At 37.4% G+C, this 25,726-nt stretch overlaps 1 protein-coding gene across 4 annotated transcripts in view; it reads right to left on the bottom strand.

Moving 5' to 3' along the window:
* Nucleotides 1-25,726, bottom strand: part of cacna1g (calcium channel, voltage-dependent, T type, alpha 1G subunit) — a 126,276-nt gene that overhangs the window by 3,747 nt on the left and 96,803 nt on the right. For 3 of the 4 annotated variants that reach the window (XM_053685391.1, XM_053685389.1, XM_053685390.1), the window contains exons 24-31: nucleotides 19,960-20,111; nucleotides 17,926-18,035; nucleotides 15,885-16,018; nucleotides 14,716-14,786; nucleotides 13,587-13,665; nucleotides 12,963-13,084; nucleotides 11,590-11,991; nucleotides 1,004-1,196 (exon numbers count right to left, since the gene is read on the bottom strand). In XM_053685391.1, the coding sequence (XP_053541366.1) occupies nucleotides 1,004-1,196; nucleotides 11,590-11,991; nucleotides 12,963-13,084; nucleotides 13,587-13,665; nucleotides 14,716-14,786; nucleotides 15,885-16,018; nucleotides 17,926-18,035; nucleotides 19,960-20,111 (1,263 nt within the window). Of the gene's footprint in view, nucleotides 1-1,003; nucleotides 1,197-2,211; nucleotides 7,512-11,589; nucleotides 11,992-12,962; nucleotides 13,085-13,586; nucleotides 13,666-14,715; nucleotides 14,787-15,884; nucleotides 16,019-17,925; nucleotides 18,036-19,959; nucleotides 20,112-25,726 lie in introns of those variants that run through there. The other variant, XM_053685392.1, reaches the window with a different exon arrangement.

The raw sequence follows: 25,726 nt of genomic DNA, 5'->3' as shown, positions 1-25,726 counted from the left end.
CATGAAATAATTTAAGGCACATGGAATATATTATGACATACTGAATATGTAAAATGTCCAATACCAATCATACAGTAAGTGTTATTCTTATAGCAAAATTAAGGTCCTGTCAAGTACTGACAAAAATCATATGGAAATGGGGACCCATATTAGAGATGTGAGTATGGGACATTTTCTAAAAATGTTTTCCATTCCCACCCACTCCCAATGCAATTCTGACCAATCCTGGCTGCTGCTGCAGTTCTCCTTATAACCGTCTTTCCTCAAAATATAAGGAAATAAATTCTTTAAACCACAGCAAACCTGACCAGGATAAAGCAGATAAATCAGCGAAAATTGTATGAATAAACACAGTAAACACGTTACACAGTGCCACATGAGCACCACACTATATCCAATATGCTTGACATATGGCTGGTTTAAACTGGATGTATTTTTTTTACATTCATTTGTAATTTATTTAGGATTTTTCTATTTTTTTTTCCTGTACGTTTTTTCAAGAGAGAATCTAAAGCCATTTGTAAAAGATATTCTATATGGTACATACGATGACATGTATATTGGGCAGTGGTGGCTTGGCAATTAAGGCTTTGGGTTACTGCCAAGCTGCCACTGTTGGGCCCTTGAGCAAGGCCCTTAACCATCTCTGCTCCAGGGGCACCATAGGAGGCTCCAGCTTCCTAACAGGCTGGGGTATGCGAAGAAAACAATTTCACTGTGCTCTACTGTATATGTGGCCAATAAAGACTTATTATTATCATTCATATATATATATATATATATATATATATATATATATATATATATATATATATATATATATATATATATATATAGACACACCTAATTAAAATTGATATATTTTAAGTTATCATCAGTAACCAGATAGCAGTATTTAGCTTTGATTTACATCATTGCTGTCATGTGGTAGTGTTCTATAGTGTTCTATGCTAAGTAGTTGCTAGTGTTCTATGTTTAGTAGTTAGCTGTGCTTGTGCTGCACCTGACTGAGTCTGCTGAGCTGAGGTCATAAGGGTCGTTGAGGACAGGATGGGCTGGTGGGGCAGGTACATGTAGCTGTCATTTGGTAAGGAGTGTGCACGCCCCACTGAAATCTTCTTCACACATAGTAGGTGCTCTTCCAGATGTTCATGTGGCTGTAAAGACTCTGTTGAGGGGTCTGGAGGATCTGCATTCTGAGGGGCAGAGAAAAGCATCGTAAGCAGAGCTGTAAAGCAAGCTCGAGCCAGGGATATGAGAACCGGTGCATCTCCCTTACAAACATATACACAGTACCTACAGGACAGATTAGCACACTGAAATGAAAGGCACACTGGCTATAGGGAGGAGACTGAGCTTAATGACCTGCTGTGGTCAGCATGAGTTTTATGCTGTTTACTATTGAGTGACTGTCTTCTCTGTGAATGGCAATGCGCTGCTTTGGGTTTTTTTTCTCCCTCCAAAATTTTTTTTTAATTCGTCATTGGGTAATAACTTCCACCAGGCTCCTCCCTTCCAAAGCCACATCTAGAGGCTGTACTATTGTAGCTAGCAGACATGAGAAGCCAACCTGTATGCTCTTAAAAAGAAGTCGGGGACATGGTGTTGTGGGGAAACATGATTACAAAATACAAGTCAAGACATCGACAAAGCTATGAAAAAATCATGGAGCTTGAACATAACCATACACATATACTGACACATAAAAATGATAAGGACAGAACCACCCAGAGTAAGACAGGGTAGGGCTGTCCACATGTGGCAAAGGACAGGGACAGAGGTGAGAAACCCAGACAGAAAAGTAGCAGGGAGAAGGACTACTCTACTGGATTGGACACAGACCAGGCTGGTGGGACATGGTCAGAGAATAAAGAGAGAGAGCTGAGCGGATGCTTAGGAAACCCAAGAGCTTCCAGTCAAACTTGTCCTTTAACCCACACCAAGGCAAGATTAATCAAATATATTCAAGACCAATTCATTTGATATTCTACTGTATACTGATATAAGGTTAACTCTTATGGCAACGAGCAGATGTTCCTATGTGTTACCGCAATGTTTCACCCTGAAACATGTTTTGAGCTGTAAATATGCTCATAAAGTAATGAAATACCATTCAGTCATAAATATAGTAGAACAAATTTTTCTTCTTCTTTTTATTATTATTATTATTATTATTATTATTATTATTATTACTATTTAAAAATAATAATAATAATAATAATAGTGGGTTGTGATTTACATCACTGTAACAAAATTTTGAACATCACAGACCCAAGATATGTTCTACAAAACCCTAGGCATCCCCAGAGCCCACTCTGAGAACCACTTTTATTAGATATTATTATTATTAGATATTTATTAGATTGTTATCTGAATCTTTGCCTTCTTCTCATTTATTTATTATCCTATTTATCTAAACTGTTTTTTAAACTTCCTCTTGCATCTATGCTGAATCATATTGTATTTGACAGCAAAGGGTAAAAATTCTGTTCGTCTGTTCTAATTTTCTGTCCTACAATTATTTCCAGGATTAAGCTTCTCTTTAATGGTAACAGTCTAGACACAACTGAAAAACTCCCATCTTTATGGATCTACACGTGTAATTTTAATGATCTGAATAGAAATTAAACACCTGCATAGGGGAAGACTGAATGATGAATGATAGAAACTGTCCCTGTCCCATTGTATATACTGACATACCTTTTGAAATAAAATTTCCTGACTTATCTCACTGAATCTGAATATGTCCCATGATAAGTATATACAGGGAGGGCGAAATAATTATTCAGACACTATTATTTTTATTATTTTATATATATCCAGTGCATACACTCACCATCTACTTTAATAGAAACTTACATATTGATGCAGTTATCCAATCATTCAATCATGTGGCAGCAGCACAATGGGTAAAATCTTGCAGGTCAAGGTACAGGTCAAGAGCTTCAGTTAATGTTCACATCAAACATCAGAATGGGGGAAAAATGTTTGATATTTGTGACCGTAACCATGGCATGGTTTGAGTATTTCAGAAACTACTGATCTCAGACATCCTGACTCTCCCGGAGTCTCCCGCATTTTAATAGTGGCTCCCTGACACCAGCAAATTATATACAATATCCCAGAAATGTATTTTTTTTAGAGTGAGCGAGAGAGCGTTCAGTGGTCATTTCTAATGGTAGACGGGCTCTGGAGAAACTGGGAGAGCGAGTGACAGACATGGAGAGAGAGTGACACAGAAGGTATCCTGATTGGTCTCTCTTTGTGCTCAGTTTTCTCGGTAGGCAGGCTTTATAGTTGACCTCTCTATCTCTCCAGTTAATCCTTCAGTTCAGGTCAGTTTAGTGTCTGTAGCGCCATGGCAGAGTGTCCAAATAAAAAAAAAGAAGTACAAAAATGCACTTCACCACAGACTACACTAAAGTGTAACCAAGTGTGCCATTGAAGCCACATCCCTGAAATGAGTTTATGCAGGTTGGTATGTCTATGATCTAATCGGATTTTCACACACAGCACAACAGTCTCTAGAGTTTACACAAAATATGTAGATCAGTAGTGTCTTTTGAGTTTGTATTCATAAATTTGAACAAAATGTATGTATTAATAAGTATAAACAAATGATATGTTAAAAAAAAAACGACAAGGAAAACAAGTATTCGGCCACTATACAGTGGGTGAAATAAGTATGGAATGTGTCAACATTTTTTCAGTAAATATATTTCTAATGAGGCTATTCATATGAAATTTTCACTAGACATTGGTATTAACCCAAGAAATCCAGTCATACAAAAATCCAAACATTAAAGTCCATAAATGAAGTTATGTGTAATAAAGAGGAATGATACAGGAAAAAAGTATTGAACACGCTAACAGAAATGTATTTAATACTTAGTGGAGAAGCCTTTGTTTGTAATGACAGCTTCAAGATGCTTCCTGTATGAAGACATTAATCAGCCGAAGTATTGAGGTGTGATTTTGGCCCATTCTTCTAAACATCTTGTTCAATTGGATTCAAGTCAGGTGACTGACTGGGCCATTCTAACGCCTTGATTTTTTTTTCTCTGAAACCAATTGAGTTTTCTTTGCTGTATGCTTTGGATCGTTGTCCTGCTGGAAGGTCCACCCACATCTCATCTTCATCATCCTGGTGGATGGCAGCAGATTCTTCTCTAGAATCTCCCGATAAAGGGCTCCATTCATTGTTCTTTCAATTATATGGAGTCTGCCAGTACCATGCAATGAAAAACAGCCCCACACCATGATGCTTCCACCTCCAAACTTCACTGTTGGTATAGTGTTTTAAGGGTGATGTGCAGTGTCATTTCTTCTCCAAACATGGTGTGTAGTATGACAGCCAAAAAGTTCAATTTTGCTCTCGTCTGACCAGACTACACTCTCCCAGTATTTCATAGGCTTTTCCAAATGAGTGTAGCAAACTTTAAACGAGCTTCGATATGCCTTTTCTTTAGTAAAGGAGTCTTGCAAGGTGAGCGTTAGCAGTGGAGTGCATTGCCTATTGTTTTCTCTGTGACGATGGCACCTGCTGCCTCCAAGTGTTCCTGGAGCTCTTTCCGAGTGGACCTTGGGTCTTGGGATACTCTTTTTCTTCTTACTCCCTGGTCAGAAATCTTGCGAGGGGCTCCTGTGCGTGGATGATTGATGATGGAGTGATGTTGCTTCTACTTGCGGATAATGGCCTCAATGGTGCTTACTGGAAGATTCAGAAGTTTTGAAATACGTCTGTATCCGGTTCCATCAATATGATTTGCAGCATTAAGATTGCGAAGGAGAACTCTTTGCTTTTACCCATCATGAGATGTTTCTTGTGTGACAAGCCTTTTTATAGACCTTCAATTTATTATCCCAGCTGATATTAACTTGAACAGACAGGAGGTATAATTACTTTCTAACTACTTATGGATTTCAGTTGGGTCCTTGCCTTACTTTGCGTTGGAGAGCTGCTTTTTCTTAGCGTGTTCAATACTTTTTTCCTGTGTCATTCAACTTTATTACACATAAGTTTATTTATGGACTTTAATGTTGTGAATTCTTTATATTTGCAGATTTCTTGAGTTAATACTGATGTCTGGTGAAAATGTCATGTGAATATATTTACTGAAAAAATGTTGACACATTCAATACTTATTTCCCCCACTGTATATACAGGATAAATGACGCTGCAATTGGTTGGTAAGATTTCACACAACAAGTAGCAATCATGGCGTAAAGTTTTCAGGCACAACATTATTAAACAATAATCAAATGAAAATAGCTACAGAATCATAGCAAACACCTTAAACATCCCTTTAAGTATAATGGGTTAGATAATACACTATGCAGGTGCAAAGTTGATGGAACCACAATTAATCATCCATAGACAGGTGCGGCATGCAAGATTTCACAAAACACTCTCAGACTAATGACAAAGAAAGTAAGAGAGAAGACAGAAGCTAGCAGTTGCTCGAAAAGTGTTGCAGGATGACCTGAAAGCAGCAGGAACAAAAGTTACAGTGATTCTTGAAAGCATGTGAACCTTTTAGAATTTGCTATCTTTCCACATAAATATGACCTAAAGCATCATCAAATTTTAGCAAAAGTCCTAAAAGTAGATAAAGAGAACCCAATTAAACAAATGAGACAAAAAATTATACTTGGTCACTTATATATTGAAGAAAATGATACAATATTACATATCTGTGAGTGGCAAAAATATATGTGACCTTTTGCTTTCAGTATCTGGTGTGCTGTATGACCCACTTTCTCTTGAGATTCAGTTCACGGACAGATGTCCTGTCATTTTTCTAAAGAATTCACTTGTATAATTCAGAATTCATTGTTCTATAAAGGATGGCAGGCCATCCTGACCATATCCATCAAAACAGGCCCAAACCATGATACTACCACCATCGTTTTTCACAGATGGGATAAGGTTTGTATGCTGGAATACAGTGTTTTCCTTTCTCCAAACATAACACTTCTCATTTAAATCAAAAATGACTATTTTTGTCTCATTTGTCCACAAAAATTTTTTCAATACCATTCCGGCTCGTCCACATTATCTTTAGCAAACTGCAGAGGGGCAGCAATGTTCGTTTTTGGAGAGCAGTGGTTTTCACCTTGCAATCCTGCCATGCACACCTTTGCTCAGTGTTCTCCTGATAGTGGACTCATGAATATTAACATTAGCCAATGTGAGAGAGGCCTTTAGTTGGTTAGACGTTATTTTGGGTTCCTATTTAAATTGCTTTTGTTTGATTTGTTCATTGCAATCAGCTGAAAGTCTGTAAATTTTGATATAAACCTGATTTGCAATGGGGGTTGAATAATTTTGATTGCAACTGTATGTTTGCCACTCACAGATATGTATTATTGGATCAATTTCCTTAATAAATAATTGACAAAGTGTAATATATTTGTCTGATTAGTTTAATTGGGATCTCTTTGTGTACTTTTAGGAGAAAATCTGATGATGTTTAGGTCATATTTATGTATATGTATAGAAAATTCTAAAAGGTTCACAAACTTTCAAGCACCACTGTACACTGAGATTAACAAACAATGGACTGAAATACAGTTATCTCCGTTCCTACACTCACACAAATCTCTGCTAAAAAAAAAAAAAAAAAAAAAAAAGAAGCACAGAAATGTACATCTCAAAGCATTTAGCTCATCATGTTTGAAGAAAAAAGGGTTTCTCATACAGTATGTTCCCAAGAACACCATGCACAGAGTGAAGTACAAGTGTGGGACTATCATGATATGGGGCTGTTTCTCTGCTAACAGTACTGCAGCATTGAAGGAAACATGAATGGAGCGAGGTATCTTGGCATATTACAGGACAATGTAATCTCTTCAGCTAAGAAACTGAATCTGCGCCGAAGACATTTAAACAAGATTACAAACCCCGAAATACAGCCGAAATAACCTTGTAACCTTGGGGAATGAAGATGATTTGCCAAGAGAAATTGGTTAAAATTTAACCACAATGCTGCAAAAAGCGAATTATTTCCTACCGTACATGGCTCAAAGATGTAATTATAAACAACAGTTTTGCAGCAAAGCACTAATGTTAATTCATGGTGTTTCAATATCCATTCCCCAATCAGTTGTTTTTTTTTAAACATATCTATTTTATGATTATGAATACAATTTTTTTTCATATTCATAAGAACAAAGCCGAAAGACATTATGTGTGTAGATAAGAAGGATATATATGCACTGGAAGTATATTTAGAACAAAAATAATAGTGTCTGAATACTCATTTCCCCTCACTGTATAATGCTACTGTATAAAACATTTATGATAGAGGAGGCAAATTACTGGAAGCTCTATAAGGAAAGACCTAGAACCCCCAAACATGAATGAACGTTGCTCTACTGTTAAGTACATTGCACTCCAGACTGGTTAGTAAGAGGGGATTAAAATCATCAGGGACAGAGTCATCCGTCAGAGCTAAGGACCAGGATTTCTCCGATGTCAGAGACAGAACTTCCATCTCAGCTAGGGGGATCTAAAGAGGAAGAGATGAGGCCAAGGTGAGAACAGAGCCCATCTGGCCACAAGCAATTAGAGATACAAATTGTCACACACTCACAAAGGAATGTCTTGTGCCAGAATAAAGAATCCTTTTCTAATGATCCATTTTCAGATGTTCAACATTTGCTATTTTATACAACAAAAAATAATTGTAATATATAAAAAGACAATACTTCTGTCTATTTATGTAAAGCAGGATTTCTGTTATTGGCATTTTCACCCATCTCAGGTTTCCAGAATGTTGAAATGCTGTTTCAGTCAGATTCAGTGATTGACTGGCACAGATAGTTTTAGCTGAGTTACTGAAACAAATTGCAGAAGATGCAATCTAAAGACATTAAATTATCTGAAATTGCATCAAAAAGCTTTTAACATGACACATTTTGCAAACTTAACAAAAAAATTTCTGCAAAACTAACAGAGAATTCTGCAAAAAATGTGCATATTTCTACAGCAATCCATTTAATTGATCCTCACTTTATGACATTCAGGCCCAGACAGTAAAGTTTTAGCTAAACAAACTTACAGAAGTGTTTGTTAAATTAAACTAAAATTCTCAAAGTCAATATTTTGATATTGTATTCATTAAAAAAAAAGAAACCGAGTTATCTTAGAGCAGATTTTTTTTTTAATAATTGCTTGTGAGCACAAACCCCAGTGTTCACAGAGAAAGACAGAAAGGCCAAAGAGAGAGAGAGAAAGCATGGTGTTAGGCAGCAGGGTGCACAGGGGAGCCATTGACCTGTTTCTCACTGCAGTACTTGCTGGGGAGAGGGGGCAGAGCGTAGTAGTGGCAGATGGAGCCAGAAAGGTTGTCCATGAGGCTGAGCTCTCCTTCCAGTGAGCCCTGGATCACCAGGGATACCGAGTCAAACATGGGCCTCCGCTACAGACCCAGCCATTTGCAGACAGAAAAAAACAGAAAGAGAGAGAGCAGACAGACACAGGCAGAGGAAAGGAGAGGGAGTGTGAAAGCAACAGTGCACAGACAGTAGAAGCAAGGAAGGAAAGAAGTTCATAGACAACAGTTCAAGAGGCCACATGGAGATTAGACATATATGTAAAGAGAACCAAGAAAGCAGAATACAGTAATTAAGACCTTCAGTATAATATAATATACCATCTACTTACCTTATTTTGTGTGCTTAAATAATTAATATCTATAGGTTTTAGTACAGTTTAATGATTATGTATGCACAAATTGTTAATTGTAAGACCTGCATTTATTTATAAGTAATTTCCTCAAATTTGAATCTCACATTCACACTAACAAAGCAAATTATGCAATGTAATTATAGTACTAGGGTAACGCATACACTGATAATGTGCAAAACTTCCCATAACATTTACTGTACAGTACTGCAAACACAGTAGTCAGATTGCTGGTGTTAGAAACCATACTCCATCTATACTTCACTGGAGCCCAGCGGTTCCCAAACATTTTGGGCAAACAAAAAAAATTGACATTATGAATTTTCTGTGACCTCAAGCCATGACCACCCTCTATAACATTTGAACATTTTATTATGCCAGTAACATGCATTTTTTGCCAGGGTGTGTCTGATTTGACCTGACATGAAGCAGTCTGGTTTATATTTAACACATGATTTTGCATGGGCATGCAGAAGTAGCAGCGATGTGAGTGGCATTATTCACACACTCGCTGTGTATCTTATGTACATCACGAATATTAAAAGTGAGGTCCACAAGATGGTATGTCAGAGCGCAGATTTCTGCTGTCATCATGATTGTTGCTGGGCTGCATCTCAAAAAACAAAAACAATTACATTCAAAATTATTTACTAATCTAGAAGATACTAAAACTGGTTAGTGTTAATAATCAGTAACGTTCTAGAATAATATACGGAATGTTGTAGAAGTTGAAGGAGTATGGAAGTTGAGACATAATGCTTGTTTACCAGAGGTAGATGGATGGGGAATTTTGTCCATTCTTTTTCCTGAACTACACTGGTGCAGCATATCAGTATAACGAATAAGACTAAAAGAGCACATATTAACTTAAACATGAAAATAAAATAAAAATAAATGAATGAAACAAAAGAGGAGATTGTGATTTTCTCACTAAATGTTACTAAATGCAAATTGGCTGTGCTGTGATTATGAAGAAAATCCACATTACAGAAACTTTTGTAACTCTGGAGTGAATTTTCAGTTTTTTTAAGAATATGAAAACATTTACACACAACTTTATTAAAGGATTGATAAATGAGGCCTATTGCACAATATTTGTATATATTACCTAAACCTTATTACTGTATTAGGATTATTCTTGGCTATGTAGATAAGCACTAATGATGCCTAATTCATACTATTAAATAACCCATTAATCTTAGTATATAAATTATAGGTGCAGTATACTATATGTGTAGTGTCCAGTAAGAACTGGGCAGTTTATGAAATTAAAAATTATGAAATTATGATTATTTTTTAAACAAGGTGAATGTTTTTATCAACTAATATTTATCGGTAATAAGATCAAGACCTAAAGAATATATTATAAATGTTTAGAACATGCCCTAAAGATCCATACTAACACTGTAATAAAGGATGTATAAATGATTGTGGAACCTGATTATATAAAATTACATTCAATATTTTATACATTTAAATATAGTATACACGTCCTGTTGGAGTGAATGTGAGCATGTGTAATTTCACATGTAATTACCGACGTAATATTTCTTGATAATCACATATATCTAACACTGAAAGTTAATGTGTATCAATTTGTACATACATACAAATCCCACTGTACATAAATCCTTAAAACATACATAGTACTTGAAGTAATATAAAGTGGGCCGTTACCTCAAGTGTGTCAATTAATTCAACCAATAAAAACAGATTGTTTCTTGTGTTCACCCCACCTGAGCCTTGAAATACATCCATTTATTCTGCACTACCAAAGATCTCCACTGGGGAGCACAATAACTCTACTGAGACTGTCCACGGCTGCATGCAAACCAAACAGACCTCAGTCAGAGAGTGCTCCACTGAGTTAACTTAACATTAGATGAGGGATAGAAAAATGATGATATGAAGGTCACCATTTACTAAAAAATGGCATTCTAGAAATAGCCAGGCACAACAAAAACAAGCGAATGTATCAGTGCTTTCCCATGGCACCAGAATGACCTCTGGCTGCTTTGCATTTAAAAAAGGAAAACAGCAGGGCCATCTCTAAATGACAGCAAGAAACCAAGAACTGCAGCTGATCGGCAAATTTCAAAAGAAAAAGGAGAGGCAGGATATCAGGCAACATAAAAATTAAAGTGTGAAATGCTGTATTAATGATTTTGCAGTTATGAAAAGATAAAAGAAGTACTACAGCACAATGTTGAAAATTTTCAATAAATTATTAACTCAAATTGTATGGTTTATTTATTTCTCTTATACCATTTCATACTCTATAATCCTTATATTCTTATACAGTGGCATAAATCCTACTGAAAAGTTTGTTTCAAAGATGAGTTCCTTCATAGTAACATTTATTCATGTCCCCACATAAAAATGAATGAATGAAAAAGGGAGTTCTATCATCCTGCTAGGTGGCTTTAAATGGTTTCTGTAATTTCAACACTGTCATTCAATCTAATATACATTGTCATTAACGCTACTAATAAAGGACAATGAGTTTATGCCTCTTAAGCACGGCTTAGCACATGGGGAGAGAGCTGCTGTCTCCTTCTTCGACTGGCACTGTGGTGTACACCAGACAGATGATAAGAGTCAATGGTCAGCTTGCTCATTCTCTATAGCTGTCACATCTCACATGGTGCCTTGCTTGATGCACAGCTCAGCATTCAAAAACCAGCCAAGGTTTTTCAGCATACTGGACTCTGCTCTATGTGCCATGTGATTCACAGGTTGGGTCTGACTGGGTAATGGCCCTGTGCAAACATGCACAGCTGCTATCCCATACTGAGCAAGCAAATCTCCCTTAGTATCTGCCAAATCATCTTAATGTCAGTATGCTGCCTACAGAGTGATACAAATCCACCAACACATAATACAGTATTAGTTTCACTCACCTGTAATGGAGGCTCCAGACCTTGAGGCTGGTCTGTCTTGTGTGCTGTTGAGTCTCTGCGCATGGGTGCTGATGGGCTGTCTGGGGGATAACCTCTGTCCTGTGAGGCTCTGGAGATCCAGTGAGGCCCCGCAGGCCCACCTATGTCTCGCAGTGCCAGAGGGGAAATGTGTACTCCAGTCATCCCTCCATCTCCGCCTGCTGCTTCCAGCTCCATTTCTGCCTCTAGCTCAGCCTCCTCCTTAGCCTCTTTGTTGCTCTCTTCCAGGTGCTTCATGAGGACGGCGATTACAACGTTGACCAACACAAACTGAGCCGTCAGCACAAAGGACACAAAGTAGATGGGAGACACCACTGTATTGTAGCATGTTCCAGTGTCATGAGCGCAGTCTCGCAGTGTGTCCTGGAATGTACACATAGACTCATAGGTTTGCATGGAAACTTACTACATCAGCATAGGTAAATCTAAGCTGATTTACTAAAAGTCTTTTAAATGTGAAAAAATAGTACATCTTGATCCTTTTGGCAGTTCTGCCTTAATAAATCTGGGAGTGAACCTAAAAAATTAAAAATGCAGTGTCTATGCAAATAGATAAAAATAAAAACATATTTAGTCTCAGTAATGAGAATAATGAGAAAAGTTAAGAGTTCAAAATAATGGGAAAGCTCCTCAGAATTGGTCTAGCTTTCCTGGCATAGGCTTACTTTTATATTTAATATTCTCAGCACATTCAGAACTCTGATGACAACAGCATTCAAAACGCCCGTAAAACATTTTAATTTACCTATATGTTACCTATAGGTTTAAGTTACCTATATGTCATATGTACCTATAACATATGATATATGTTACCTATATGTAACATTATATAACAGAACACACACTTATTTCAATTGCATTCAACATTGCAGGCATACAGTATGTCTGTAAGTTTTTATTTTGCATTCATATTGTATTTTTGGACACTTTTTGATGTTTCACCATCTCTAATTCACTAATACGTATACTTGATGTGTGATTTTCCATTTATGTGTCAAGATTTACTCTTCTGGGAAATCATTCTTGGCCATCAAGAACAATCATCACACACAATAAACATATTTAAATGTTATTTTCTTCCATTTTAACTGAATGTGACATCATTTAGATATCATTTGTTATTTTCTTAAATCGCCCACTGACTACATGCAATTTATCAGAGCACACCAGTGAGATAAAACGTCTTTATTGGGGATCTAAGTAAATCAGGGACTCAGAGAAGACAACAATGACTTTTATGGCTCCCCAATGAGGCACATAAAGAGCATGTGAAAATGACTGTGAACCTCAACTAAAGTTCAGATGATGTACAAAATGGTGAATAATAAATGTACCTTCATAATGCCGTTCCAATTGTCCCCAGTGGACACACGGAACAGCAGGAGAAAGGCCATGCCAAAGTTCTTGAATGTGGCGTAGCGCCCAAGGCCCTCACAGGGGTGCAAATCATCACATACTACAATTCAAACAGCATGGATCACAAATATATTTACATTCAGTGCCATAAATTAGTGTATACCTTCTCAAAAAAAGGTTTAATCTAGAACCCCAAATAGTTCTTTGGAGTGTCTCTCTAGGGAAACCATTAAAAGTTTTAAGTATGTAGAACTAAAACAAAGGATTTTCCCTATCAGAGACAATTCAATATAGAATGCCTTTAGGAATATGAGAACCCTTAAAGATTATTTTTTCTTTAAGGCTGTACACTTTAGTAAAGCCGAGTAGGACATTTCTCATTCATACCATAGGTACACACAATTTATAAGAGCTTTTGAAAACAGGCCTACACACATTTCAACATAATCCACTTAAGTCAGTTGTGAGAAAACCATCCAACTATCTAACAATTCAAGTAAGCCATTTACATCATTGACAGAATAAAAATGCAGATGGTGCATCATCAGGCCTCTATCATAAGTGCTAGACTCTATTAAGGCCTATTGATGGCTTGTGCTTACTCAGATCACCGAACAGTTCTACTCCCAGTGCTGCGAAGATAAAGAAGAGAAGCATGAAGAGAAGACCCAGATTCCCCACCTGTAGAGAGAGAGAGAGAGAGAGAGAGAGAGAGAGAGAGAGAGCAAGAGAGCAAGAGAGCGAGATAGAGAGAGAGAGAGAGAGAGAGAGAGAGTGAGATAGAGAGCCAGATCAGTGTTTCTGAAGCATAAAAGGACAGAAAGAACAGATCCAGAAATACCACCTCCTGAGAGCCAAGTAACAAAAGAGCTATGAAGTGAGAGATCTCCAGGCCCATTCCCAGTAATTAGAGATGAAAGTTCAAAAGTTCACAAGGTTCCTTGAATGGGCTGTATGGGATAAACATACAAAGCAGTAACCATGCACAACCACATGGACAACATAAGTTTGACTTTTAAGGAAAATGAACAGCGTGAATAAACTGGAAAATGCTTTGTTCCAGTCCAAGAGTTATAAAAAAAGATATATTTTCATTGTCTATGGCTGGGCTTTTTCCAACTTTAATGAAGCATATGATTCCCATGTACAGTACATTTCAGAGTATGACATGGTTATGGATCACTGAACACTTGTATTTATGTCCCTATCTGGGCATGGGGGATGTTTAAACCACTGGCTTCGAGAAACGCAGAGAGAAATGGACATATCCTAAGTATGAGGGCATGTAAGGTAATGATAAATCATCTGCAAAGCTCAGTTCTTCCAGGTAAAGTTCTATTTTTACAACATGAAGTACCAAAACAAGAACATAGAGTACTTGCAATTATTTATGCACATTATTCATTCAGAATTGCTACATTATTTATTGAAATTATGACAGTATCCTGTGGTGCAGCATGTACCCAAATCAAAAGGCCTTCATCGGGGAGCCACAGAGCCCGACAGCATTAGAGAGAGCATGCTGAGCTGCAGAGTTTTTTTTTCTTCCTTTGCCTCCTGCTGTATTTGCTATCTTGCCATCGGTCCATATGTAGCATCATTACTTCACTGGCTATGGAAATGAGGCCAGCAGAAAAAAAAAACAGGTCCTGCAGAAGCTGGCCTTGGAGAAAATGAATGAACCAACATTGGCTCGGATGAAGAACAGACAAAACAGAGTGGTGGTATTACCTGAGGCAGGGCCTGGATCACGGTGTCCAACAGAGCTCGCATTCCCACAGCCATCTTCAAGAGCTTTAACACTAAAAAGAAATAGGGGAGTTTGATGAGGACAGGCTTTATCACATCTCAAATAAAATGTGTGTTACAGTGAGTAGTGGTCAAAGTAAAAGTCTTTGCTTTAATAGCTCCTTCAAGGGCTACTCTGTGATGCTGAGGTGAGAGGTAAGAATTTTAATGTGCTTCTTAAGAGAAAGAATGGATTAAAGAGCTATAAAAAGAAGACACGCTAGACACATTTCTTTGGGGTACTTAAATTGTATGTAAATAGGTAGCATGCTTGTATTAATATTAAGGTTGTAATTATGATAGTTTGTAAGTGGGTTGCAAAAGGCCAGATGCCCCTGTTGCTGCATGCATTGAAGACGGCTGGTGGTTTAATTAAGAGGGCGTCTCTAGGAATTTGAATAGAGAGGTAGATTCACACACACACAGACACACTCAAGTTTGTCTTCCTATACTTGTGAGGACCTCCCATTTACATAATTATTAATGCATCTAATTAATGCTATGCGAAAAAGTAAACCTAAGCCTAACCTTAACTGCAGTAACAAAAAGGAAATATTTTGTGTGTTTTACTTTATTAAATAAAAGCTGCAATTTGGGGGGGGGTGGGGGGTGGGGGGGTGTAAATCTATGTGGAGATCATCCAATGGTCCCCACAAGGCCATACCTGTAGAGATATTCTTAGGGATATATTCTAAGAATATAGATATTCTTACATTTTGTCCCCACCAAAACCTAATCATATGCCCCCCTCAACACACACACGGTTTGTGTTTGCTTGGTTGTCAGTGTTGACGGTATAATCTATAAAAACTCCCAAAGCACATCATTCATTAGGAGCAGAACAACTGGCCAAAACAGATGAGTGCCCCAGATTCTTACTGTGTGTGTGTGTGTGTAGACAGGCTATGTAGACTGAATTTCTCATTTCAGCCATCTGTTCTCTATCTACTCGATGTGCAACTGCTAAACAGTAGCCATACAGATGCTGAAACACTCACTGCAGAGTAGAAGTAAAAGAACCGAGCTCTTTCCAAGCAGAAAAAAAAAATCAGCAGGGCGGTAGAGCTGATTGAAATCAAATTGGAGACAAAAGGACTAGGATGAGTAATCACCGCGGGCAATGCGTAACACCCTCATGATTCGTATGATGGTAGGGTTGATGGGGAGTGAGGCGTTGACCTCGATCTCCTCCAGAGTGATCCCCATAATGGAGAGCAGCACGATAGCTAGATCCAACTGGTTCCACCTGCGGAACACAGGCACATATTATTCAGTACAGTGCATCAAATGAGAATTTCAAAAAGATGACGAGAATCCAATTTTCATAATTTAATAAAGCATTATTCAAGATTATTCAACCACAGCGTGATGTCAAAAATTTCATTTGAACTCAAATTAACGCAATACTTCAGCAGTTTAGAAGTACTTGGTGTATCTCAGTTAGACTTAAAACTACTTGCCAAAGAATAAATCACTTCCTCTGAGGTCATGAATTTAAGCACTGTCACAGGTGAAGTGTTGCCTAGAGTCTGTTTAAAGGCAAGCCAATTCACAGAGGCCTGTAGCCATGCAAAGGGGTCTTATCAGATATGAGAAATAACTGGAGCAAAATTGATAACACAAATCCTTTCTACATTTCATTCTGGCTTGATTACCTGGAGTGCTCCGATTAAGGTGATCTGTACAGTCTTTGTACATAAACAGAACATTTTGCAGGAATAACCTGATTAGATTATTTCCCAATAAATAATGACCTTTGGCCAATCACAGTCTTTTTCTTTTTAAGTCATCATTCTTAATACTGCACTTACAGACTAGTACACAGATGCAGAATGCTGAGAAACAGTTGTTTAAATGTTACAGTGCTCCTAGTTGTAAAAAATAATGAAATCTACAGTAGGACGTGTCTTCAATCTATATACCAAGGCTGGTGAAAATCAGATATGGCAAGTTGCTCATTTTGTCAAAACTGGCTCAAATTGAACATTTCATTGTTCAGTATCAATCAAACAGTTTGACACATTAACATTCCTTCAACAACATTTTTTTCTTCACCTGTCTGCCATTTTTTTATATAGTCTACTAGTGTTTGGACCCCTAAAACAACTGAAGTATCTAGTGTCACGATAGTTAAATATTGATGTAATGCATTTTAGAGGTTAATTTATAGGGTAAATACTGAGTATTTAGAAATGTCAATACTTGCTACATACCTGGTAACTCGATTGAAGAAAAATGTCAAGCATACAATATGTAGGTTTGCAAGGACTGAACCAGGAAATGTTATATACAGAATGTCTTTAATGTGTTTAAGTCAACAAGTATGTGATTACCGGTATGCATTTATACAGCTACAGTAGTAGTAGCATGATGACATCTGTGATTTAGTTAAAATCATTAAATTATTACAACTTCAGGTCACATGGAAGTATCTGCACTGTGATGACTGTTAGAGCAGTTGGTAGAGTGGAAAGCGTCCATATGCTTTGGGGTAATGTCCCACTTGTCTTGTACCTGTAATTGGATACTGGACACATTAAGGATGACAACCATAACTATTTTTTCTTAGTTACCTCCCAGTTAGTTATGGCTGTAATTATTAATGTAATTAAAAGTAATTTTGTAATTAAAAGTGTCAGGATTTTTCAAACCATGTACAGTCAGGGATCTGTTTAGTTATTAATAATTCCACAATCACCCTCAGTGCAGATTCATTTTTATAAACTATTTGAATATTAGGTTAATTATTCAAATGTGTACATTAATATTTTGGTTATTTATTGTTGTCATAAAGGTTTTTTATTACCTTTACTCCTTATTACCTCTGACAGAACACATTAGGTCCAAGCTGACATTATTTATAGGCCTACTTAATTTTCAGTTATTAAGGTTTGTATGAAACCTATTGAATTTAAGGCACCAGTCAATCAGGAAAAAATAGTATAAAACTATTAACTTTGATAATGGAGGACTGTAATTTCCACTGCTGTAGCACAATAATCACAGGCCCCATGGCTATGCGCCACGGAACCCACTTTAAGAACCACTGGAGTAGAATATAACTTTTACATCAGTAAGTTTTTCACTTAGACATTCTCAGACATCCTGGTGTATTTTGTGGTTTATTCATAAACTTCACTCTGTATCTCATACCTGTCTTTGAAGAAACGTCTGAATCCAAATGCCACAAGTTTGAAGACAGACTCCAGCACAAAGATAATGGTGAAAATGTAGTTGCAGATTTTCAGCGCTTCATCGAGCACCTGCAAAACATTGAGATTTTAAAAGCATATGAGATTTTAAAAAATGAGATTTTTTTGGAAAAGTGGAAGGATTTTCTTTTAGCTGCTGAAATAATTTATTTTTAATAACACTTTATAATATGTTCCTCCAACTATCACTAAGACAAATGCTGTATGAGAGAAAAAGTAGGGAAAAGACTGTTCTGGGCTGTGTAATCAGCATCAGAAAATCTTCAACAGGGCCCAGCTGCATTAATCAATCACGACACGACAAATGCGTTGTTAGCAACAGCCTCCACTACAAAACCGCCTACGAAAATGAAGAGTACTAAAGAGACCTAGGAGATTCAAAAGGCTTGTAAACTGATGCCATCTTGCTTTACTTCTACTATAATAATATAATGTACAAGAAATATCTATATAAAACATAATACTCCGATGTCTGTTTGCCTGGATTTCGATCTAACATAGCACTTGGACACATTTTACAAAATACAATCAGAAGAGCCAATGCAATGTTTCTTGATCTGGCATCAGATGTGTAACTACTTGAGGTGGCAGCTCAGTGGTTAAGCCTTTGGGCTACTGATTAAAAAGTTGTAGGTTCAAATCTCTGCACCAGCAAGTTGACACTGAAGGTCCCTGAATAAGAATCTTAATCTACTTTGCCCAAAGTCACTTTCTATCAAATATGTAAATGTACTTATGTGGAAAAATTTGCACCCACACTGGTGCTTTCTTGTAGAGAATGGTTTTGAACAGATGTTTGGATAGTCCTGAAGGAAGAACATGTATGGTGGTTAAATTAGAAAGTAATTAGTTAGATCACCACATTACTTAGATTATATAAAAATAAAATTACATAGAGTCCCTAAAATATTACTTATTAAATACATAATTTATCTTATATGCATAATTTATTTATGAATTTTTGTTCATTTTCATGAAAGGTGCTAGTGTTCTGGACACTACAGCCAGAGACAATTTCAGATGTATACTGCCTGGCACTAAAAGCAAAAAATGTTCCATATCAAGAAATACCAGATTACCACACTCTACTTATACCCAAAACAAAAAAGAACTCTCCCGTTCCCCTTCCCACACTATACTGCTAACAAAAACAGCCATCTATTTATAACCACAGGTCAGCAGGGATGAACTCCATTACCAACAGGGTCAAAGCCTGGGAAACCCTCTGGCAGTGATGAGCACTAACAGGGGAGGTAAGTAACAGCTTGCTTGGTAAAACTCCCAGGAAGAAGCTACAGTTTTGCCACTGCATTAGTGGCTCAGTCATCTGGATAACCAGTAAGCTAGCATTGAGTTTCTGCTAAAGGATAATACATATCTGTGATGAGAAGGGAGGATAAGCCTGTGGTTTTCAGAGGACTGTATTTGCTGCTGACTGATTAGAAGCTGATTGACTCTTTGTTTTTATTTCCCCCCCTTTTCTCACACTTTTCATTATTGCATCACTGTTCATTCTTGAAATATTTATAAATTTACGATAATTTATAAACATCATGAAAAAAGTGACCTTCAGTGAAATATATCTGAAAAACATTGCAAAATGTAAAGGATTAATTGTAAAACTACTCTAAGTTCTGAAGGTTGATAACGCGATGGATTTTATATTTGTATTCTATATTCACAACTTGTACTTGTGCTGTTGTAATACTATGTAGGGATAATTGAATATTCATGAGTAATATTCCATCTTAGAGGTCAATAAAAGAGCACCTAAGCATAATAATACAATGCAAAATGTAAAGCTAACTCACCTTCCAACAAAACAACAAGAACAATATGTAATTCAATTAGTACATTATAATGATGGCTATAAAGAGGACCAAACAGTATTATAATGTTATGGAATATAATTGGCCATTAGTAATTAGTTAATGAGATGACACTTTTCCAAATCATCTTGACTCCATGGGCCTACCTTGGGCTGCTGGTAGTGCTCCATGGACATAGTGATGACATTGAGGCCTATGACGATGGTGATGAAAAGATCCAGGTAGTGGCTAGTGCACATCTTGTGGATGAGGCGACGAGTGGGAGAGTAGTCAGAGTAGTAAGGCTTACACTGAGCCTCTGTCATGAAGAACCCATAAGGACCGGGGGGAGGGGGTGGAGGCAAGCATGAGATTAGGTTACATACAAAGGAACTTGTCAAGAAGACACACATACCCATGAGAAAGAGGAAGGAGGAAAAGGATAGAAAGAAAAGCTTGAAGACTAATGAAAGAAACAGAAGAAAAGGTCCTTCAGCAATCCTCAGGATCAGAGTCCAGGACGGAAGAGCGGTCCATTTTAACATGATCACTCATAGCCCCACCATCTCATGAACACATACACCCTTTCAGAACCCAATTATTTTAATTGGCTTTCCTGAGACTCATGTGCATCTTTTGTCTGAAACGTTTTCAAACATGACCAAATTCTGATTTGGATTTGGAGTCATTAAATGGTGCTTCTATTCTGTGGCTTCAAGTGGTCTATTAGTAAAATCCTATACTATTCCACATGAACCAGGCTCTACTTTTTTGGATCTTTAATGTGAGGATGGCATGGGACAAAACAAGAGAGAGGTGAAAAGGCATGGAGGGCTTGCAGAGCAGCAGGGATCAGGGGACTTATTACTCCAGCACACAGGCTGGACTCCTGGCAGAAGCTGTGCTCCACCATTCTCTTGTCAGCCCACTATGCAGACTGTACCTAAAGCCCTGGCACCATGTGTCCAATTGCAAGAACAGGTGCTGCCTGGCTCTGCTTTTTTAAAAATAGTGCCACATCAACACTATTCATTTAGTTGTATGGCTGCTCCCCGCTGGATTTAGTGCTTTCTGAGTGAGGGTAATTTGGAGCAAATTTAGTCTGAGAAGCTAATAGTCCTTGTTGGGACAGTCATACATATGCATGTACAGACAATCACTTTTTATATACACATACATCAGTGCCTGGGGATTAATGCTCTGTGGAGATTTATGGGACTGACAGTGGATCCTGCTGTGGGTACCTGCACTGGAGCCCCTGCTATAGATTATACAGAGAGCTTATTGGCAGCAGAGTACAGACAAAAGGAAACCTTGGGAAGACTCCATGTCACTAAAAAAGTGTTAATGTCTTTCTGTGTGTTGACTAAAGAGCTGTCTGCTCTTAGAACTGTCTGCCATTATGCATGCACTTGAAAATTGTACACCCTGTAGCATGAGGGCTTGGAAGAGGATACCAGTTAGACCCATGCTGTGCATAATTAACACAGGGTCACAATATGGGCTCTGGCTTATACTGCCTAACTGTTTTTTGTGCTCTCAAACGTGCTGACTTTAGAATTTCACAATTCCAAACTAAATGGCCCAACATGGGCAAAACTTTTACCTCCTTTTCATAGAATGGAACAGGCCTCACAATACAGCTTGCCTTTGTGAATGCTACAATATAAAATCCAGGGGGACAAACAAAGCAGGGCAGACTGCTCCAATTCTAGGGTGCTCGATTACTGAGACAGTTCAGAACCAGGGCATGGCGTCTCTGAGTGGGGACGCTTTTCTGCTTACAGGTGCACCTGGCTGCTTTTGAAGAGGTTGGCTCCCATATGACCTCACTGTTGCTCTGCCTTCCTCTATTCATCCTTGATGAGAAGCTCTCCCTCTCTTATTTCATTCTGACAAAACATGCACACATATATGCTCCCATATGCTCTCCTATATAGAGAGATCACTAGTAAAAAGATGAGAGAGAGATTTCACCACAATCAAATTTCTTTCGGGCAAATGAGTACTGCACCAAGAATGTATGATTCTTCTGTATTGGCTTGTGCATTACATAGCCAATTTGTGGCCTGCCAATGATGGCTAAAGAAGGGAAACAGAGGTGCAAGGAGCCAAATTTGCCACTAAAACCCCAACCTTTCACTCCACTCCCTGGAGAGGGTGAGAAGCTTGGCATGCCACATATGGAAAATGGATTAAATTTGTGTTCTTTTGGCAGATGTGCCCCTCTGATGTCAGCCTATTGAAATGTTTCAAAGCAAACAGCCACATAAGTATCAGCCAAGTCAGCTTTAAAGAGATTTAAAGTAGAGAGGGGAAATGGTCTGAAACTATTTTTAACCAATGCGAGAGAATGAAACAGTGGTACGGACCATAGCGCTTGGTTCACTCCATCTCCGTCTCTATTTTTGTAGCATAGTCTAATGATACCATAACTGTGACTTAATGGGGCATTTTTGCTTAGATGGCAATTTTATTCCATTCACCCCAATATTTCAAATGAATTTTTTTTTTCAACAACAATGTCTTACACTCACGCATGAGTCACAAGACTTTGGTCAACCATTAAGTCATTCGGTGTAATACCCATAAAGCCCAAGGAGAGGAGCTTTGATGCATTTCGATGCCTCTGGTGTATTCACTGCATTTAGAGAACATTGACCCTATTTAAACCCAGAGCTCAGGACCTCTTTTGGATCAGTGTAAAAAGTAAACTGTGTTGCCAGAGCAATAAATTGTACTTCCAGTTCCACTGATTTCGTTTATGAGGGAAAAACTAGGCACATATCCAGCATTCTTTTCAAAATGAAAATCAGGCCACTGTACACAGAAGCAACGTGTCCACATAGAAGAACATCAACATCTACCTCAAGAGCTTGGACAATTGGGAAATACAGACACAGTGTGATGTTATGAATATCATATGGTAAACACCACACAATAAGAAAAAAGACAGTCATCAGGTTATAATGGTTGCATGAATGGTTGTTGTTAAGGATAGGTCCAGGTAGATTTAGATTTAAAATAAACTAAATTATTATTAATATAATATTATAAATGTGTTATAAATATTATAAACTACATTAAGACCAATGTATTTTTATTTCCTTAAGCCGAAGTGTATTATTTTGATGACCATATCTACTAAAACCCTGCTTTATATGCAGAACACATGGATTCATAATGCTCTAATGAAGATATTGAGCTTCAAATAGTAATTGTTTTTTTATGATTAATATAATATTTGTTTGAAATCTACTTCCTCTGTGGTTTATTTTATAGTGTTAGATAATAGTTTATTATTGACCGCAGAGACACAAACTTATTTGTACTCTCCTCTGTGTTTTTCATAAACATGATGCTAGTTGTTGAGAAGCATATCTATAGCAGTGAAGGCCTACGAGGGCTCGTCACACACGTAATGCCATAAGCTGAACTGGTTAGTCAGTTCTCACCCACAGCACTCTCTTCCGCTTCTTGTTTTAAAAGATGTATCTCTGAGAGTGTATCTCTGGCATTAAGACTGGCAGTAGGCAGCTGGCAGTAGCAACAGTAGATGTATTCATCTCTGCACACTGTGATGTTTTATTGTATATTATTCCTCTGATCTCATTATTCCCTTTTTACTTGCTTAGAGTACATTAATAATTTAGGAGTACTGTATGTGCAATACACCCACATTACTTTTTGACTGCATACAATCTTTACAATGGTTACAGCTTAGCATTATTTTACTTGTTAGAGCACATCTTGCATGGTCTTTTGCCTATATTCAGTTTGTTTTTGTTTTTTTACTATGTGAAATAATTTATTTATCATTTTTGCACTGTGTCTGGGTATTAGTGTGCAACTGTAGAACAAGTAGCACAATTTCACTGTATAAAGATGCTTAAAGCACTCTTTATGCACATGACAAACCCTAACCCTAACCCTAACCCTTTCTGGAGCAGTAAGCTGTGTCTTTGAAATAACATTGTATGGACTGTGTTAATTATGTGCATCCAATGAAAGTGCCAAGATTTAGACCTGTATCTGTATAGAAACACCAAATGAAGTGTAACTAATGAAACATGTAATATGTAATCACAACAAAACAGAAAGTGCCTTTCTTTGTCTTAATGTTTCTATGTTGTACATTTTCATGCTCACTTCAGTCCTTGCTAAAGTAGAACCTGTTTGAGATCCCACATAAGTAGGGTAGCATTTATTAGCGCAAATGACAGTTGGTATATTAATGTATTATTTGATGTATCTTATCTATTTTTTCTAAATAATCATTCTTGTTTAAGAGTCAGTATATTCATTATTTAAATATATTGGGTAGAGAGCCATAACAAAAGGCTGTTTGTGAGTCTATGTGATGTGGGATGTATGTGGAAGTGAACTGAGGCAGATTTTTCATGGGCAGGCTAACACAGCTTGAGGAGTTAGACTAAACACTGCGTGTGTGTGTGTGTGTGTGTGTGTAGAGGAGATTGCTGAGTGCACTTTAAAGTGCAAGTGAGGTGAAATGCATGAGTAGTGAGTAGACTAACGCTATGGAGGCAAGAAAAACACATAAGGCTGGATGTCTATGAAAGATTAAAAAAAAAAATGTGGGGTGGAGTGCAGCCATATAACTTAATGATACATCCAGATGAACCTTTCATTCTTGTTTCATTTGTTAGAGATGATTTTGCAACACTAAAACAAGTAATCATTAGTGTGTTCGCAGAATTAATCAATGTCTTTTGGTCACTGGTTCAGTGAGATAAGAGGCATTCTTGCTGATATGTATTAAAATACCAGTGTGTTATTTCCTTTACGTGACAGACTACAGTTGTACACTATAAGCCAATACACACTGAGTCAGAAACCAACTGAAAAAAAAGGCAAATTAACATAATCATCAAACATGTTTCTGCTGGATGTCCCAAATTCTGCCCTGTTAACACAGATAAATCAGGGAAAAAAAGAGATACAGTAGGAGGATAGTGAGGCAAATGAAGGAATTCAGACAAAGAAATATTAAAGAAAAATAAATCTTATGCCATATATGTCAATGACAGTAATGACAGAGCATAGTATAATAGAATCAATATAGAATCAAACACACACACATACACACAAGAAACAAGACAACACACACAGAAACACATAAACATCATGCTGGTAGATATGGCAGACAAATCACACTTTCTTTCTGAGTCTGACTTGAGTGAGATGGCCGTTTAAGATGAAGGATGTATGGTGAAACATACACAGGGCGTGGAGGATGGGATGCAAAATGAAAGTGATGATCTGCACAGAGCAATGACATTCTTCACCATTCAACACAAGCGTTATACAAGTTTAATCCACCAAAACCTCTAAGATTCATCAGTCTAACCTAGATATACATTCCTCACTAATAAATGCATGCTGTACTATCGGTGTCACTTTACTTACTAAACAACATGCCTTAAAAGAAATAATGAATAATAAGCTGGGAGTTTGGGGGATTAATCAAGCAACCAAACAGAAAACTAGTTTACTGGTCATATTATGTGGAAAGAAATGTTCCAGAAACGATAACTGTCTACATGAACACCCATCAGATAACAGACTACAAAACATATCTCTAACAGTTCACTTGTAGGTACAGCAATCAATCACCAAGTCATGAAGTATCCAAGAAGAATTATTTCTGTCTTGTTCCAGAAGAAAATCTACTGCTCTGAATCAAGCATGTACTAAAACTGTCATAGATTACAAACTCGTTTTCTCACAGGACTGCCTCGTTTATTCTTCAGTATGTTACATTGTCATCTGGGCACCAGTACATGTGTCTGACTGCTGTGAGTAGACTTGTGATCAGTGAGAGAGCAGAACAACCAGTGACACATGACCTATTTTGTCCAGTGGTATATAATAGGATTATGACAATGTACAATGCCAATTCTGAAAATGTTGGGA

This window comes from Ictalurus punctatus, chromosome 13 (genome assembly GCF_001660625.3).
Source record: "Ictalurus punctatus breed USDA103 chromosome 13, Coco_2.0, whole genome shotgun sequence".
NCBI classification, from domain to species: Eukaryota; Metazoa; Chordata; class Actinopteri; order Siluriformes; family Ictaluridae; genus Ictalurus; species Ictalurus punctatus.
The sequence above is the reverse complement of the archived record's forward strand: the minus strand, read 5'-3'. Positions and strand labels throughout refer to the sequence as shown.